The sequence below is a fragment of the Pseudonaja textilis genome, chromosome 4 (assembly GCF_049901715.1).
Source record: "Pseudonaja textilis isolate UNSWEBS1 chromosome 4, rPseTex1.2, whole genome shotgun sequence".
Lineage (NCBI taxonomy): Eukaryota > Metazoa > Chordata > Lepidosauria > Squamata > Elapidae > Pseudonaja > Pseudonaja textilis.
The window spans coordinates 72,274,603-72,292,927 of NC_141993.1; the positions used below are offsets into that span (position 1 = coordinate 72,274,603).

General features: G+C 36.8%; 1 protein-coding gene across 6 annotated transcripts in view; it reads right to left on the reverse strand.

The window, feature by feature from the left end:
• Window positions 1–1,015: 1,015 nt before the first annotated feature.
• Window positions 1,016–18,325, reverse strand: part of PPM1L (protein phosphatase, Mg2+/Mn2+ dependent 1L) — a 182,915-nt gene continuing 165,605 nt past the window's right edge. For all 6 annotated transcript variants that reach the window (XM_026705819.2, XM_087933368.1, XM_026705817.2 and 3 more), the window contains exons 4-5: window positions 17,692–17,853; window positions 1,016–12,719 (exon numbers count right to left, since the gene is read on the reverse strand). In XM_026705819.2, coding sequence (XP_026561604.1) covers window positions 12,373–12,719; window positions 17,692–17,853 — 509 coding nt within the window. In that variant the 3' untranslated portion in view covers window positions 1,016–12,372. The remainder of the gene's footprint in view (window positions 12,720–17,691; window positions 17,854–18,325) is intronic.

The following is an 18,325-nucleotide window of genomic DNA, read 5'->3' on the forward strand; positions in this document are numbered from 1 at the left end:
TTTACTCGAAAGCCACTGTAGTTACATATGATTTATCAGCTTACTTCTGATTTTACCAACATGGAAAAGTGGGAATCTAGAATCTTATTGAATATGGAATATAAATGGGATCTTTGCATGAAGACATCTGAGGAAATAAGTGTAGGCCTAAAATAAGAGGGTTCTCAACACTCTTCGTTCATTTACTTCAGTTTAGATTTAACTTCATCAAGCTTTTAATTACACTGATTTCAGATGTTTTGATTGTATTGTGGTTTATAGTTTGTGCTTTGGTTTGAATGCTTGAATATACAGGTGGAAGACAAATGTGAATGATATAATGATATAAATATATGTAATGATGATATGATGGAGGAAAAGGAGACTTAAAAGTACATTTCCTCCTTTTCTTTGTCCCAGCAGACTCTTGGAAGCTTCAAAGAAATACATAATTTACTTTCTCCAAATTCTTCCTTATCTTCCTCCAGGCGGTTATTGTTAGTAATTATATACTTCAGCATTCCGTAAGGTGTTCACATAATACACTAATCCAAAAAGCTTGATTAACGAACACAAGCATTGAGCTGTCTTATACTTCCCTTTATTGCTACTGTTTAACCAAGGTTTGCAATGTCATCCTGAAATCTGACTTGGACTATATCATCCTGGCCTAACGATTTGAGAGCTGAGCAAACCAGACCTTTTAAACTTCATTATAATATTTGGCTTTGTGTACCCTAAAATGGCAGCTGCTCAGAATCTGCCTGCAATTTTTATTAAAACGCAGATAGGTTGATGGGATATATAAACCCTAATTAAGCAGGCTTTCTATGCTCCATTTCACTTCCGAAATCGACATAATAATCGCATTTTGCCAGCACAGGGAGGAAATGTCTCATTTTCATCCTGTTCTTCAGCTAAACACAGAATACAAAAAAGTACATTTTTGATGTTATTCATATGCAAGACAAAACATGTTGTTTTGCGGGGGGAAGTCAGCTATGAGACCGATTTAAAATGAATCTAACACACAAAATAAAAATTAGACTTGTTTATTTAAATATGCTTCTTTTGAAGAGTTTATTTTTTATTTTAACCATACAGCCAAGGCTTTTATTATTTTTCCTTTTTTCTCAGTAGTTTACATTTCCTGTAGACATTAAGACAGAATCTCAATTGCATGTAACATATATTCTTCACACATCTAAAAAAAGGAAAACCTATATTGTCTAATGTACACATTGAAAATACCATAACTGCCTACATCTAGAAGGGACTGTGTATGGTCACTTTTAGGTTACACTAATGGTGAATGTTTACGTATTTACATTTCATTTGACTGTGTTTCGAATTGTCTCTTAGAGACAGATGTAGAATACGTACAAAAGAAACCTACAAATATCGAGAATTTTTGAGGTTTCACAAGCCCCTCCTTTTGTTCTTCATTATGACCAAAACATAGCATTTGGGTAGGTTGAAATCATTATTTCAAATTAGGGTTTTAGTGAACACTTGGGAGATTCCCACTAAACTTTAAAATAAAATTCTGAATTTCTAACATACATGTTCATATATTAATGTTGGTGCAAATGTAACATAACACAGCATACGTGCACCACACATTGGCTTCATAGGTGGTGTCTTGTATGGAACACTGATGGGTGGATTAACCGTTGTATGTGCTGCACACCCTTTTAACTCAACTGGGTACACACATTTTAAAAAATGGATCCTTGAAAGTGATCTAAACAGAAAGTATCTTGAAATTTTCCCAAACTCACCTCCATGATTAAAAGGCCAAAAGTTTCTTAGATTCCACCTTGCGTTCAATAGCCTTGCTGTCTTTCACACAGTTCACCAATGGGCAAAAAAAGGTCTTCCAATAAAGATCACTTTATTGGAAGACAACAACTGTTCTGAGCAAATAGACACAATTGTAATTCTGAAAACATGTCATGGTACATGACTTTAAATGGAAAGTGCTGTGCATTCAAGAAATGAAATAGGTCTAGGCCAGGGCTCTCAAACTTACAGCCCACAGGCTGGATGCGTCATGCGCTGGCCACACCCATGCCCGGTTTAGCGAAGGGACAACACCGTAACAAGTTTAACACCCCTGACCTAGGCAGTCACAAACACTAGTACACTTTCTCTTACTACACATCTGTAGGTGCTCTTTACTACTTCAACTTACTTTTTACTTTTCTGAGGGACAGAGGCAAATGAATGAATTGGGATTGTGGCTATAATCCCAAAAGTAACAATTTAAGTGATAACAATATTAAGGCTTTTTAAAAAATGGTAGAGCGAAACGTTTTGCTTAGGCCTGAACTATTAATTGTCCTGATTGAGGAGAAAAATCAGAATTCCCCCTGGAAATAACCTTCATTTTTTATTTAAGATTAAAATTATTCCTATGGAAAAAACTAATTTGAAATACCAGTGCTACAGGGAAACCCAAGAAGTTGCTTTCGAACAATTATGGTCAATAGCTTTCCTAAAAAGTTACTGCAGACAGATTTATTGGTAGCTATGAAAATTAAATGGTCACAAGGATGCAAAAAATGGATCTGAGAAATGTATCTCTACTTAAACTGGACACTTTTTAATGAAATGTTGGGTTAATGAACATGAACCTAGTCAGGTCTATCAAGCTTAAATTAAAGTAACAACAGTGCTTTATATGGCATGCCAAACCAACCATATTAAAGTAGTCAACTGCAGAAAATCAATTAATTGAATAATTTTGGTTTCACTCTTTTACATTTGCATAAAACTAATCCTAAATATTTTATATGATACATACACATCCTATCTGAAAAATGTGGAACTCCAGATTTTATTCTGCTCCCCCCAATCCATTTGCTGAACAAATCAATTCCTTTGGAGTGGAAGGTTCTGTGGTGGAAGAATTGTTACTCGCCAACGTGGAATTCATATATAGCTGTATGAAAAAGTTTAGGCACTTCTGGTCAGATTTTATTTTTCACTGAGGCTGAAAAAAGCTTACAGATTCAATAAGGTAAAGATCCAAACCAGGTCTCCAAATCAACATTAAGTTCTTCAAGGAAATAGAGGTTTTGGAATGGCTTTCACCAGGGTGGGATTCAAATTTTTTAACAACCGGTTCTGTGGGCATGGCTTAGGTGGTGGGTGTGGCTTGGTGGTCATGTTATTGGCTGGGTGTGGCCAACTCAATATCACTCACATCGAGGCACGCATCTCCTCACCTGGCCTCTCACGACTGTGGGGATGCTGCAACAGTCATAAGTGTGAAAAATGGTCATATGTCATTTTTTTCAGTGCCATTGTAACTTTGAATAGTCACCCCACACAAGCAAAGTACCAGCAAAGGAGGGGAAAAAACCTCCAGAGAAGTTCCTGAGACAGGAAGTCTAGTCCTGCCAAGAATGTAATAAGGGTTAACAAAGAGGCAGTTTCTGTAAGCAACACCAGAATGTTTCCTTCCTGCCTTACAGGATTAGGCCAGTAATTTCTTCTAACAACCAGTTCTCTGAACTGCTTAGAATATTAACAACCAGTTCTAGCGAATAGGTGCAAACTGGTAGAATCCTGTCCCTGGCTTTCACCATTCTAAAGGTCTGAATATTATCGAACATTTTTGGAGAGATCTGATACAAGTAGTGCATAGAAGAAAATCTAGAACTAGAAGACTTCTGCAAAGAAGAACAGAAAAAAAGATCCATAAGCAAGAATAGAAAGATGTCTATTGTCTTAGCAACAGGAAATGTTTGGAAGCTGCTGTTTCTGCTAGAGAAGAAACTACAAAGTATAGAGATAAAGGGAACTCAACTTTTCTCCCTGCCATATTCATTGTTTTGTTACTGAATGATGCATATAAATAGTAGCATGTGTTCAAATTTGAAGAAAGGCGTTGTGTTTAACTTTGTATCATGGAAAGGTTTTGTCAGCCTCTATGCAGTTAAGGATTCACTGAAATACACAATTAAACCAGAACTGCCTCAACTTTTGCATGAAATTTTATAGTCCCCCCATTTCTTAACAAAAAATTCTTTAAACTAGTCCTAAAGGTTAAGGGTATCTTTTTCTCCAAACATTTTTGGTCTTGGTTTAATAGAACAATACCCGTCCAGATTTAAGATTGTTTACAGCAAGAAACTACAGGCTGGCTTAATTTCTTCCCTAGAAGAACTGATATCCCAGCCTTTCTCTGTAAGTTTAAAAACACTGTTAAGTTAAGAGGTAGTTCCTAATCCCTCCATTCCTGCTTCCTGTTCTCGCAAAATTTCAATAGCCTGTAACCTTTTTTGACTCCTTAGCCTCCAGCATGAATGGGAAACTGCAGAGGTCATGGGAGTATTATCTTTTAAAGCCGAGCCAACTTTTAATGTACTTTCAACTGAAGCCAAGACCGCACAAGAGTGGGATGGCTTCCTCTGAACTGAGGTGACCTGGGGAACATATTCTTCAGTCCTCTTCAGAGCAGAACTGAACTTCTGACCCCTGGGATCTGACATAAATGGCAAGTATCACAAAATCAAGATTGATGTTCACAAAAATGCTGCAGGATCATGAGTTCTGGCTAGCTTTGCTAGAGCAAAACTAAGATTAAAAAAAACCTATGTTTTCATTTCAGAATTACAAGCTGCTTCACAGAGGTAGCTGCAGAACCATGTATTTTTGTCTTAGATTCTATTGGGATAACATGTAGTCCATAGTAGATCTATTGGTATGTGCATCCGTGTGCCCATCATCAAGGAAGACAGATAAATACACCCTTAATAATGAAAGTTGTATGCATTTCTGTATATTCATCTTAAAGCAGGGGTGTCCAACCTTGGCAACTTTAAGACTTGTGGACTTCAACTCCCAGAATTCCTAGCTAGTATGCACTTTCTATATGACCTAGCTTGGCACAATGCTAGGTCGATGCTAGGTCAATGCTAGGCACAATGCTAGATACAATGGTTCTTCAGCCACTATGAACATATTTCTATTCTATGCTTATAAATGAATATACACTAAACCTGAATATTTTAATGTTCAATTATTTTTCATCCCATTGCCTTTAATAGGATAGATTAACATTATGCATGATTCACTTACTGCAATCCTATATTCCTTAGGAGTAAAACCCGAGATCTGAACTTTAGGAGTATATGTCTAGCAGAGTGATCTACAAGTACTTTATTATGGACTGAGTGACAACATACAGCAATTAAGCAATGTCCACTACGCTGTCACCTGAGCTCGAAGACAAAGAAGCTATTCATCTATGATAACGTAGTTTGAGAGAAGAGCAGAGAATAAACTTTTCTTACAGGCAAAATTTTCTTAAGCAGGGTAGGTTGATGTGTATGTGTGTGTGTGTGTGTGTGGGGGGAAATAAGATACTGAAAGTTGAGGAGAGTTTGGGGGAAGAAGAAAAGATGATGACTGGAAACCAAAATGGATTTTAGGCAGTTTGAATTGCTGAAGGCATGCTGATTCCAGAAGAATTTGGGACAAGGCTTCTGAAGTGTTCCTGGGTGGCGTCCAGGGAAGACCACTGAAGAAAAGAGACAGCCAGCAAGGGATGTGTTTTCTCAAGGAAGATGGCTTCAGTTAGGGAAGAAGGAGGAAGTGGAGGAAAAGAAGAAGTAATAGTAGTAGTAGTAGTCCTGCCAGTTTGAGAGATCAGGCCAGCCTATGGAATGAACATTCTCTTATGCCTAACTGGAAAGGAGCTTGCTGTGTATTTGAACAACCTCAAGATTAAGCCATTACTATTAGAGGATACACAAGCACAAGCAGTAATAAATCATCACCACATTCCTATTCCTTTATTAGCTGAAGCAGAGAAAGGAGGAAGGTGTGAGGGAGAAGAATTCATGCTTGTTTAACTGTCTTAATTAGATTCTGGGTAAATAGCTTTATGTGCCTGGAAATGAAGGTAAGAAATCACAAGGAAGTTTTGTGGCCCTTTGCTGAATCATTTCCCATGGACCCAAAGCTCTTGTGACAGACTGGATTGTGCCTTTGGAGATCAATTAAACTGAAAAGATAGTTGTGCTATAAATCTATAATTAGTTTGTCGACTCGCCTTGCAGTGTTGCTGTTCCTAAACTGTCCGGCTTAGAAGCTTTTGAATTCACAACAAATATTGATAGTTCATTTCCACAATATAGAGAAGCTTTTGTTCAAAGAATAGTATGCATATTATATATCATATTCTGTACAAAAATATGCATCTTTGTTAGCATGGACTAAAATATTGAATAATGGCAAACTTTTCCCTAAATCACAAATTGCTAAAATATTATATTTCCTGTATGATATTTGAAAATTCTGCACAAATCTATTGTTTAATTTATCACTTTCACAAGTAAGAGTTTTGCTTTTTCCTTCCTATCAACTGCAAATTGATATTTCCTACTGTCTTAGTACAAAATAAAAGCAAACTTACAATATATCAACAATCTTAGAAACTTTCTATTAATTTTCACATAGGTGCTCTGACATTTTTAATGCTAGTAAAAACCACAAGGACTATGGCATTTTATTAGGCTCTAGGCACCCATAAATCTAAAGCAAGAGGTTTTTTTTTTCCTAATTAAGAACTGGTCATAAATTAGGGAAGAAATAATTTAGTGCACACTGCTTTAAAATAAAGGTAGAACTAAGATAAATTTCAATAAATTGTAATACTGATTGCCTGCTATGTTATTTTAGGGATAAGCCACAGCTGTTCTGGATTCTAATTCTTATGATTACTTGCTGTAGGCCATAATGAGAGTTGGAATCCAAAACTTAAGAGTGGGAAGCCACTAGACATATAACCTATGTCTGCCATATATGCTCCTTCAAAGAAGAGAAACATGTAACTCAGGGGTGTTAAACTTGCATCGTCATGGCATCGTCACATGACGCATTGGAACTTTTCTCCCCTTTGCTAAACCAGACATGGGCGTGGCCAGGGTGTGATGCACCCGACCCGTGGCCCAGGGGTTTGACAGCCCAGATGTAACTCTTTGGTTATTGCTGAGGTACAAATCTCAGCTCAACCGATCCATTTCGCCACTAATGAAAAATTCTGGGAGTTACACTGATAGTCACAGGTTCCCCCCGTTTTGGACTGCAGGGCACTCATGCCTGGGCTAAATAATCATTTAATTGTTTAATGATGTATATTGTTTAAACATTATAATGGTATTATAATGTCTAATAATCATTTAATGGTATTCAGCAGGTCAAATTCAGTGAAGATTCTGCAGAATTGGGCAATGGAAGCTTCCTGGTTCTTCCTCCTCCTCCTCCTCCAATCCTTTGTACCTATTCTTTTTACAAAGGCATTCCTGCAGGCCAACATAACCTTTGGCATTATGCCATGGCACCAAAGCGAAATTCAAAGAATTTGCTGATGAACTTTTTTTTGTTTGTGCAAGGTATCTCTGAATCCAAAGCATCAATAGCATTAAGCATATTTCTTATTTTTACTATGCCTGATTTAATATTCTGAGTTTGTAAACAAGCGGAGTTTTGAAATATGGTCTATATATGAAACAGGTATGACCATTTTGCTTCAACAGAGATACTACATCTCAGGTTAAATCTATTATCTCAGCCTGCTTTCTTGTTAAATAGGAACTTTTCTCCAGGGGAAGACTGCAAATGTCTATATTGTAAATATTTGAATGATGCCAGTAATTGTCTTTTGCACAGCATACATATTTTTGCCCTTCGTTGACTAGATGACTAGCCAAATGTAGCCTTTTTAAACACTTGACTGAATATAATTTGTACTCTCTAATTGTTTACAGCTATTTTCCTGTTAACAATGATTTTTCTCTTCCTCAGACATTAAAAACAGCTTTCAACAGACTGCAAATGAATACATTTGCCAGTTCCATTTACATGTGTTTTTACCATGATTATATTTCACAGCAATGCTGTATCTCTATAACACAATTAAACCATTTATTCCAGACTATAAAAAAATGGGAAAGCTAGTCACATGCTTCAATGATGATACTAAGCTGGCAGGAATAGCTAACATCCAAGAAGATAGGCTCAAGACCCAGATGGATCTTGACAAACTAGAACACTGGGCCATATCTAATAAAATGAAATTCAATGTAGAGAAAAGTAAAGTCCTGCACTTAGGCAAGAAAAAACAAAAGTACACGTATAGACTGGGGAAAACCAGGCTCAATAGCAGCAGCTGTGAGAGGGATCTTGGAGTCTTAGTGGACAGCCAGATAAATATGAGCCAGCAGTGTGCAGCAGCTGCCAAAAAAGCTAATGCAATCCTAAGTTGTATTAACAGAGGGATACAGTCAAGATCAAGGGAAGTACGAATACCACTCTATAAAGCTTTAGTAAGACCACACCTAGAGTACTGCATCCAGTTTTGGTCACCACATTATAAAAAAGATGTTGAGACTCTACAAAAAGTACAGAGAAGAGCAACCAGGATGATTAGGGGACTAGAGACTAAAACATATGAAGAACGGTTACAGGAACTGGGCTTGGCTAGTCTAATAAAGAAAAGGACCGGGAAGACATGATAGCAGTGTTCCAGTATTTGAGGGGCTGCCACAGAGAGGAAGGGGTCAAGCTATTTTCTAAAGTGCCTATAGGCCATACAAGGAATAATGGACGGAAACTGAACAAGGAGAGATTAAACCTGGAAATAAGGAGAAACTTTCTGACAGTGAGAACAATCAACCAATGGAACAGCTTGCCCTCAGAAGTTGTGGGAGCGCCATCAGTTGAGACTTTCAAGAAGGGATTGGACTGCCATTTGTCAGAAATGGTGTAGGGTCTCCCGCTTGGGTGAGGGGTTGGACTAGATGACCTACAAGGTCCCTTCCAACTCTGATTATCTGTATCTGTATTAATGTTCTGAACAAGAAACAACACTAGAATGGGAAGTACATTTCAGTCATTTTTCTAATACTGATATTAGTCTGCTGGCAAAATTCTGATATTAAAATGCTAGCAGTACAATCCTAGGCATATCTCCTGAAGTCTACTGAATTCAGTAGGGTTTATTCTGAACTACCATATTTTTCTGTCTATAAGTTGCCCCCATATAGGATCCTCCCCTTTTCTTACTCAAAATTCGGAAATCAATATTTTAATTAATCAGAAGTTTCACTTGTGAGGCTAGTTTGCAGAGATAAGGTATTGGCAGTTTAGCAACCACAGTTCTTCTCTTGCCCCGCCCCCGCACCTCCCAGTGGATAAGACACCTCTCCATTTTTAGGTAAATATTTTTAAGAAAAAGTATCATCTTATACATGGAAAAATATAATAAGTAGGTTTTTGCAGATGAGTGGCAACACTCCATTAACTGTTGCTTGACATTGCTCATTTTGATTCACATTTCTATAGTTTTGATTCTAAATTACAGCCTGTAGACAGATTCTAAATTACAGCCTGTAGAACATATATATACTACAGGCTGTAGAATTCCACATATTAACAGGTCTAACATATTTCCAAGATGTCTAGTTATAGCAATGTCCCCCAATCCTTCTAGTGCTACTTTAACACATGTAAAATATCAGTACCTATCACAAAAGTGATGGATCTGATGAAAAATCAACATTGTTTGATAGCTTTCAATAGTGATGGGTGGGGGTGTGCAGATCAAGAATATAAATAGGTATTAGGAATAGGTTTTCGATAATCTCATTTGGGGCTCTAAGGCTCAGTTATAATGTCAAAGAGGTGGGAGAAACTAAGGCCCTCAAAAGAGCTGCAGCTAATACTGTGCCTAAATTAACTGTTCCCAGATGACAGCCAGGTAAGAGTTTGGACATGCATCTCCTATTCACCAGGTAAAACAAGATTATTATTTTTATTTGTAATTAGGTAAATAATTAGGTAAAAATTTAAAATGGAAGCTTTTTGATTCAGTATTTCAATTTTGCAGTATAACGATATTTAATGACTCTAGTGCATTAGTTTACAGTTTTATTTTTGATTTTTAAAAAATAGATCTTTGAATTAAAGATGCCTCTTCAATTTTGTACAAGAATGTAACATAAAGACTGGGGAAGCATCTTTTTATTTTTCTTTCATCACCCAAATAAACTGAAGCTAAAACTAACAAACCCATTTTAGACATTGTGCAAACACCTAGCTCTCTAAAAAGGTTTTAATGCTTGAAGCGCGGAAGGAAAAAGAAGAGGATAAACAGCAACTAGCAATGAGTGTCCCGGTGGAAGAGCTGAAGGACCAGGTTAGGGGCAGATATCATGGAGGAAATCTATCTATGTTGCCTGCAAGAATCATTATCAACTTGATGATATGTAATCGTTCAATCAAAACTAGCAATATTTTGAGAATCTAAGTAATATCTCTAAGAAGACATAACAAAGGCAAGAAATAAAGACATCAGAAGTAACTAATGCACACTTGGTATATCTTAATCCAAGGGTGGACAATTATGGCCCCACTATGACCTGTGGCCTTAACTCTCAGAATTCTGGAAGTAGCCATGCTTTACAAGCCATAAAAGGGCCACAGTTGTCCACCCCTGTCTTAATCCATTGTATTATTTTCAAGTTACTCAATTACTTCAGAGATGGACTATATGGCACCTTCCCTGTTGCTGCTTGAGTTAATTGTTCAGGAGAATCTATATATACCAATAGAGAATGAAATACGATGATTAAATAGCACTTCACAAATTATTAATCCTGGCAATGTCCAATTAATTAGAGCACCTTAATTAGAACAGAAAAGCTATACTCTAACATCTTTGTAGCAATCTAATGGAGGATTTGACTCACATTTCCATAGTTTTGATTCTAAATTATAGCCTGTAAATCAGAATGCCTGATCCTGCTTCCTTATTTGCATGATAGAAAGAAGTTACAATTAGAATGATGCAGCAAATAGTTCAAGGTCAGATATCATCAGTGATTACAACAAAGTCTACCTTGTTACCCAAAGTTCCCAATAGTTCCCAACTGTTCACTTGCCAGATGTCGGAACTATGGGAACTGCAGCCCAACACATCTGGAGCTATCAATCTGCAGAAAGTTGGTAATGACACACACAGATGATAGGCACACTAGAATTAAGCAGTTAGCTCATACCAAACTCCACAGATTTCAAACTGAAGCTATATGCAGGTAACACTTACTACTAGGGTTGGCTTTTGATGATTTACATCATTAAATATTTAAAACGTAAAACTTGCTTGCCAATCTTCTGTTTTGGAATGAAGCTTCACTGCTAATGAAAAAAGAAAAATAATACTCTACCTGTATTTTCCAAGAGTTTGGCACTAAGTTCCTATTTCAGTTTGCTTGCTGATTCATTAATATGCTAGCTTTATCCCTTAAATACAAGTTTAGAAATGCTAATGTCTTATATCAGAATCTTCTAAGCTTAAAGACACATTGTTATATCATGGTCTTAACAACTGTTTTTGATGTGTGAACTACACAAGTTATGGTTCCAAACTAGAAAAAAGAATTAATTCAGCTCATTCAAAAACAAAAATTAAGAAAGGGGATATTTTTCAATGAGCATGGATCTTAAAAGATATCTGCTGCTAATTGGGTTTTTTTTTTAAGAAACAAAGGCATGCACACAAACCTTAGAAACATAGCAGTGGAAAAACTTAATTGTTTAATGCTAATGATATAGCAGGAAATATACCAACGGAAAGGAACAGTAGTTATCTGTTATGGACCCATTGGTACCTCCTTCTTATGAAACTGTTAGCTACCCATTTTTGTTCTTTCTGCAGTTTAACTAAGCAGATGTAGCGGTATGAATGAGAGGATGTGAGAATGGATAGTCACACTGGTGGCAAATCCCATGTCAGTTTTATCAACTGGTTCCAAGCAGTGAGCTGTTCCTATCGTGTCTCAGCTGCCCAAGTCCAAACACAATTCTAAGCTGTTATGTGAAGACAAAGTGAATTGCAGCCATTTGGAATCTTTGAAGGAGTCACGGGCCTTTATAACTGAAGGATTTTTCTAAGCTGAGACCATTAGAGATCTAGAGCAGGGGTATCAAACTTGCGGTGTCATGGTGGCATCCCATGAAGTATCAGGACTTTTTTTCTCTTCGCTAAACCGGGCAGGATGTGGCCAGCGCATGATGCACCCAGCCTGCAGGCTAGGAGTCTGATAGCCCTGATCTAGAGAATAAAAGGTACAAAATCCTTTTCATTTAAAAATAAAATAAAATAAAATTGAATGGTTGATATTGTTTACTGTGTTTTACCAAAAAGAATGCCTTTTCTACTCTCATTTTTGGATTGTACAATTTTAATACTAATATACTTGCTACCACTGTCTACTGTGTTGAAGTGTAAAGGTTAAATAAAGAAGTTTGCCAAGTGAGAGGCAGAGTGTGGTATTACTTTTATTTCTCTTTCTCCCCCGTTTTTTTCTTTCTCTTTTTTTACTGGTCTTCCGCTCTATTGCTGCTTTTGAACTTAACCACCATGACTGTAATGTTGTCAGGGCATCCCCTATAAAAAGATTGGAGCACTATGCTCTTGGCTCCAAAATGTGGCTCATCTAATCGTTCTCTGATGAACCGCACCGCTTCCTCATTACTAAATGCATCCCAGAGCCCATCAGAAGCTAAGATCATGAACTCTGGCTGGAGTTTGTCCAGGTCAAAGGTCAAGATATCTGGATCAGGGATGACAACATTCAGATTTTTCAATGGGTAATCCCCAAGAGAACGAGACATGGCCAGGATCCCCTGAACACGCCAGGAACCATTGAAACTGATGAAGCCACCTAGAAGAGAAAAGCAGAGAGAGAGAAAAAAAGATTAAATGGTGTTTATGGGAAATTGCTCTCAGAAGTTTCCTTTAATAGGTTATTAAATCAGTCAGAAAAAATGATTAACTTCACAATTTTTTTTTTCTTAAGAAAATCCTTTTTTATAATTTATCTGCATATCTCTTGCCAAGACGTAGGAAGGAAATCTTGCTCATCAATTGATCCTTGTCTTTTTCAACACAGGGGAAGGATTCCACCACTTAAGGCAAATATAGTCAGAAAGCCATAACTATATGTCCCCCTTTTGTCTAGTCCAAAATCACCCAGTATTTTGAACCAACAGGCTCATCTGAAATTTGAGAGCATACTATGGTCACAAAACACTTTTTAAAAAAACCATACAATACAATAACTGGTCAAAATGCTACCTGCATGTCAAAACTGCTAGGATTATAAAGAGTTTAGAGACCTACCCTATGAGGAATGGTTAAAGGAATTGATCAGTTTTAGATAACAAAAGAGAAGACTGACACATAAAAACTGAGTGTATGTGTGTGTGTGTATGTGTGTGTGACTGTATGTGTACATACCTTCCATTCAGTCAGCTTTGACTCTTGGTAACTATATGGATAAGTCCCTGATTATCTAGGCAACATTTTGATAAATGGCTTGCCATTATTATCTTGGCAGGGCTAAAAGTTTGATGACTGGCTCAATGTTACTACCTGAGTATGGTCTCTATAAATAAAAAGAAAAAGAAAAACAGAGAGAGGAACTTTTTCTCTGCTTAAAGGAAGGACGAGGACCAAGAGTTGAAATGAAAGGAGATGCAGAGTGAATATTATGAAGAATTTTTCCACATTAAGAACTCTATTGCAAAGGAACCATTCTTCTAAAGTTGAACTCTTGTCTCAGGGATGATTTTCAAAAATGTGTTAGTTTTGAAACTAAAACTAAGTTGGGATGGTTTAATGGATTTGTGCACTGAGCAGAGGCTTAGATTTCATCTCTGAAAAACTCTTACAACACATTTTTTTTTTATTTTTAAATTTTAACAAATGGAACACAATAAACGAGGTGGCACAAAAAGCTGGAAAGATGCTAAGGGAGATGTTATTGGACTCCCTTGTGTTTATGTGATCCAGCTCAAGGGTCACCCAACACTCAAGGTTTTGTCTGAAAAGATGGACGCTATAGCGGAACTTCCACTTTCCATAGCTCTGGATCCTGACTAATCTGTTTTCAGGAAGTTTGGAGAACATTCTGGCCTTTGAATTATATTTAGCTCACAATCCCTAGAGCAGGTGTTCCTTCCTATACTAGTTTTGTCTCTAGGTCTTACATGCATACAGAGTAAAAAGAAAATGGCACTATTAGAAAAATGGAAGCATATTCAGTAACATCTGTGATTAATGAGACCAGAGTTAATACAGTGTGAGCATATCCTTTTCTAGCATGATGCATTTTATGTTATGCAACTTAAAGCTGATGCAGAAAGTTCAGAAAATATCCAAACATTGCCACGAGGAGTTAAGATTGAATCAATATCCTTGCTGTTGCTATTGAAATGGTTGACACATGGATTTCTGTAGGCAGGTTCATCCATACATATGACACATTGCTGAATAGGAGGAAAATTCAACCTTCATCTCTGTTTGCAACATAAAGGACATTTTCTTGCCTATGCTCGGGCAATCTCCCCCTCATTTTAATCATGTACTGTATATCCCTCTGGGATAATTCAAGAAGAGATTCAGACTCATTTGCAAAGATTTATAATGGATCTCTGTTGTTCTATAGTGAGAAAAGGCTTTATTGTTATTAAAAAAAATCATTCCTTTTTCTCTCTTTCTCCCCTACAATCCTGCCTCCCTCACATGTTGCTTATTTTCTGGGTTTTTTGGTATCTTTTATTACTACAGTCAATCTTTCCTTTTGCTATAGATTAAAATGCCCTTTTTTAAAAAAGTAGAAGGATTTACAGTTTCTGAATAAAGGGAAAATTTCATCTCCTTTAGTGCATGGCAACAGAAAAGAACTAATGTTCATTTGTAAAGTGCAAATTAGTCTTCTCCAATTATAACTTCTCAGAATTGTGTTCAACAGTTTCACCCAGAACTTCGCAGCAACACCACCCAACAAACTCAGAAACTGAAGCAAGAACAAATTAGGAAAATGGAACAAGAGTGTTTCTTTTGCCAAACTTTTATTTATTATTTACTCATTTTAAACACATCTGCATTAATAGAATTCTCATAGCAATTTACAATTAAACCATTTTTTTGACTTTACTTTTTTACTTTTGATTTTAATTGCACTGATTTTATTGTGTTTTTTATTTTGTATTCTAAAACTGTTGAAAGCTGTTGAATGTTTATAGAAATGGAAAAGGACAAAACCAAGGATAAATACAAATAAAAATAAACTCTGTGTAATCTGCACTTCTATTTTTACAACTATGTAAGCTCTCATTATCCCTATGTTCTCAACTACCTTGCCACATAAAATATATTTTTATTGAGCTTAGTTTATGCTGTTTTACGTTAGTGAAATGCCACAATGCCTAAAGCCACAGACTAAAGAACAATGGATGATGACTGGATGATTTATTCTTGATAATGGTCATAAAAATATGGACAAGTGTAAGAGGAATGGCAAATATTTTCTTGTTCAGGTTTTAAAGTTTGCGAAAATATATTTGAATACATTTTGAAGCCCCAAAAGTATAATTTTTATATTCTCCCTTCTCTCCTTGTCTCATTTTTACATAAAAGAGATGGCTGATGTAATCAACTCTAGTATCCTAATCTTTGAGGACAACAGATTTTCCTAAAAGGTGTTTTGCCTGAAATCTTATAACTTAGAACAGTGGTTCTCAACCTGTGGGACTCAGACCCCTGTGGGGGGGCTGTTATGTCATCACTGAGGGTCCACAGAGGTTTGAAGAAATGCTATGATTTAAATATTGAGTTAAGTCTTGGAGGTCTGTGGCCATAAAAGGTATTTAAAGTGTGTTGAGAACCACTGACCTAGAAAATTTAGTGTTGCCTAGTATTGGATAAGAATAATTTTCTAAGATTAAAATAAACCCTCACCAACCAGTTTTAGAAAGTACTCTACACATCTCAAGTATTCTTAAAAATTCTCATTATAAATCCAAATATTGTGTATGTCGAGATGCTGTTGAAGAAGAAATAATTTCTGATTTAAGCACAGCTGCATATTATAAAAGAGCTCAAGCTGAAAGTAACTGAAGGTTTTCCCTGACTAAACTCAATTTATATAAGGAACAGACATTTTACAGCTTTAGAGCCTAGCAAGCTCTCAGCAAAATTTTCATATGGCCGCAATATATACTCAGAACTGAATAGAAAAGCCCCTGTCCTGATTGCATGTCTAAAAAAGCATCACTAGAGTATTGTAATTTTATCTTTGGAGAAAACCAAAAATAACATGTCCTTCAATGTCCAGTACAACTTAATATTGGCAGTATTCCCCACTGGCTAATGTATTCAATCTAGCATTTCCATCTTGTGATTGACTTTCTGGTGGAAACAAGTAGAACAGTTCTGGATTTTCCTGCTTTTTTATTCACATCTCATTTTTTGTAACATTTTGCCCTGATGAAGAGTTATGGAGAAGTCAAAAACTTTTACATTTGTGCCATTTTGGGTGGCTTCAACCAAAGGATGTATGGATTTTGCAAACATAACCAAAAGATTCCTCATAACAACTTGCCTAATAGAAAATATACATTAAAAAGTTAAACTAATAGCACATTAAAATAGACATGATTTTAGAATGACAGGTATTTTCCCTCTATCACTCAATACTATAAATTGGGATCAGGCTGTTCATCATACAACATGTAATGAACTTGTGGAAGGGGTCGTTTTGAGTTACGAGATATTGTGAAGAGGGCACTTAACATGAATTTTAAAAATGTGGCAGGACCTGCACAGAATATATTGTAGCCTACAGAATTCCAGACATCCCTTCTATTTAACTAGAATTCCAAGGCCATTGAACCTGGGACAGTTTGCATTAGAAGTTTTATATTTCCTAAACCGTCTTCCTTCCTGTGCACGGAAATTGGCATTGCTTTTTTGGGCCATGTAACAATTTAGACATGAAGACCCGAATTACCATGCACCAGTTGAACTCTTCAGTGTTTTAACATCTTGTTATCTCCACTTTAGGTCTACTATGGAGATCCTTTGACTGCATTTGTATGACTTGTAAGACTTTATATGACATGTTAAGGAATAAATAATACTGATAAATAATACTGAAATTAGGGCTACCATGAGAGTGAAGCTGTTGTCAGAAGCTGAAAATAATAGACACCAGGAATTACGTAGAGTGGGTCTGCTTTGTTTCCTTACAATTACAGCTGAAGGAAACCCATCAGCTTGACTTTGAGACATGGAAAGACAAGGGTAGACATTATTTCCAACTTTCCTCACAACAATTTGTCTAACACTCCTATTTCTTCTCTCGTCTCCTATACTGTTCATCAGTGGTGGGATTCAAATATTTTTACTACCGTTTCTGTGGGTGTGGCTGGTGGCCATGGTGTGGCTTGGTGGACGTGACAGTTGGGGGAAAGTTACTACAAAATCCCATTCCTTCCCACCCCACTAATCTGCTTTCCAGCTCCGTCCTCCTGTGCAGAGCAACAAAAGAAGACCCAGAGGATTAGCTGGGACTTGGGAGGCAGAGAATAGATGGGGGCGTGGCCAGTCAGAGGTGGTATTTGCCAGTTTTCCGAACTACTCAAAAGGTCCTCTACCGGTTCTCCAGAACTGGTCAGAACCTGCTGAATACCACCCCTGCTATTCATCCTTTATTTTGCCACAATTCTCCAGAAAATTCATTACCATCACATTGCAATAAATAAAACGATGAAAGAACGGGACAACAAATACAATGTTCTGACATGATATAAAACAAAGAAGCAAACTGAACACCTGTTTCAGAAACTTACCAGCTCTTTTAATCCTCTTTCTTTCTTTCAGCTGATAGGGCTTGTGATCATGAGACAAAGGAATAGCATTTCCATCCTTATCGCACAAAACCCCCCTTGAATCTCCAACGTTGGCCACTGTGAGCTCTTTATCGGACAGTAAAGCAATCAAACATGTTGTTCCTGAAAAGAAAAGAGGAAGACCATAAAGACAATGGAGTGAAAAATCAATACTGCTTCCTTCATATTCTTTCCCTCATCCTCCTTATTTGCATTCGGGAGCCGTCAGGAATGGCAGCTGCATTTGTATCTGAACAAAACATCTAGTACTAGGATGACAGACTGTTTCATAGCACTGATCAAATCTGACAGACAATTTCTTCTTTCCACAATATTTTTTTTTCTGTATCTGATATTTGGTTGGCATTTCAGGGGCTGGTTCTCACCTAGCTTGTCTTTCAGGAAACCTGCAAGAAAAAATATATGGCCCCGTGCCCCAATGGTATATATGGTATATAATACATTCATCCTTATTCCATTTGTTTTCCTCCCAATACAAACTACATGACAAGTGCAAAAACACTTGGTAAAACATACAAAGAGAAAGTTTTATTGTGCACAGTAAATGTCATTGAAAAGCAGATTTTACATTACA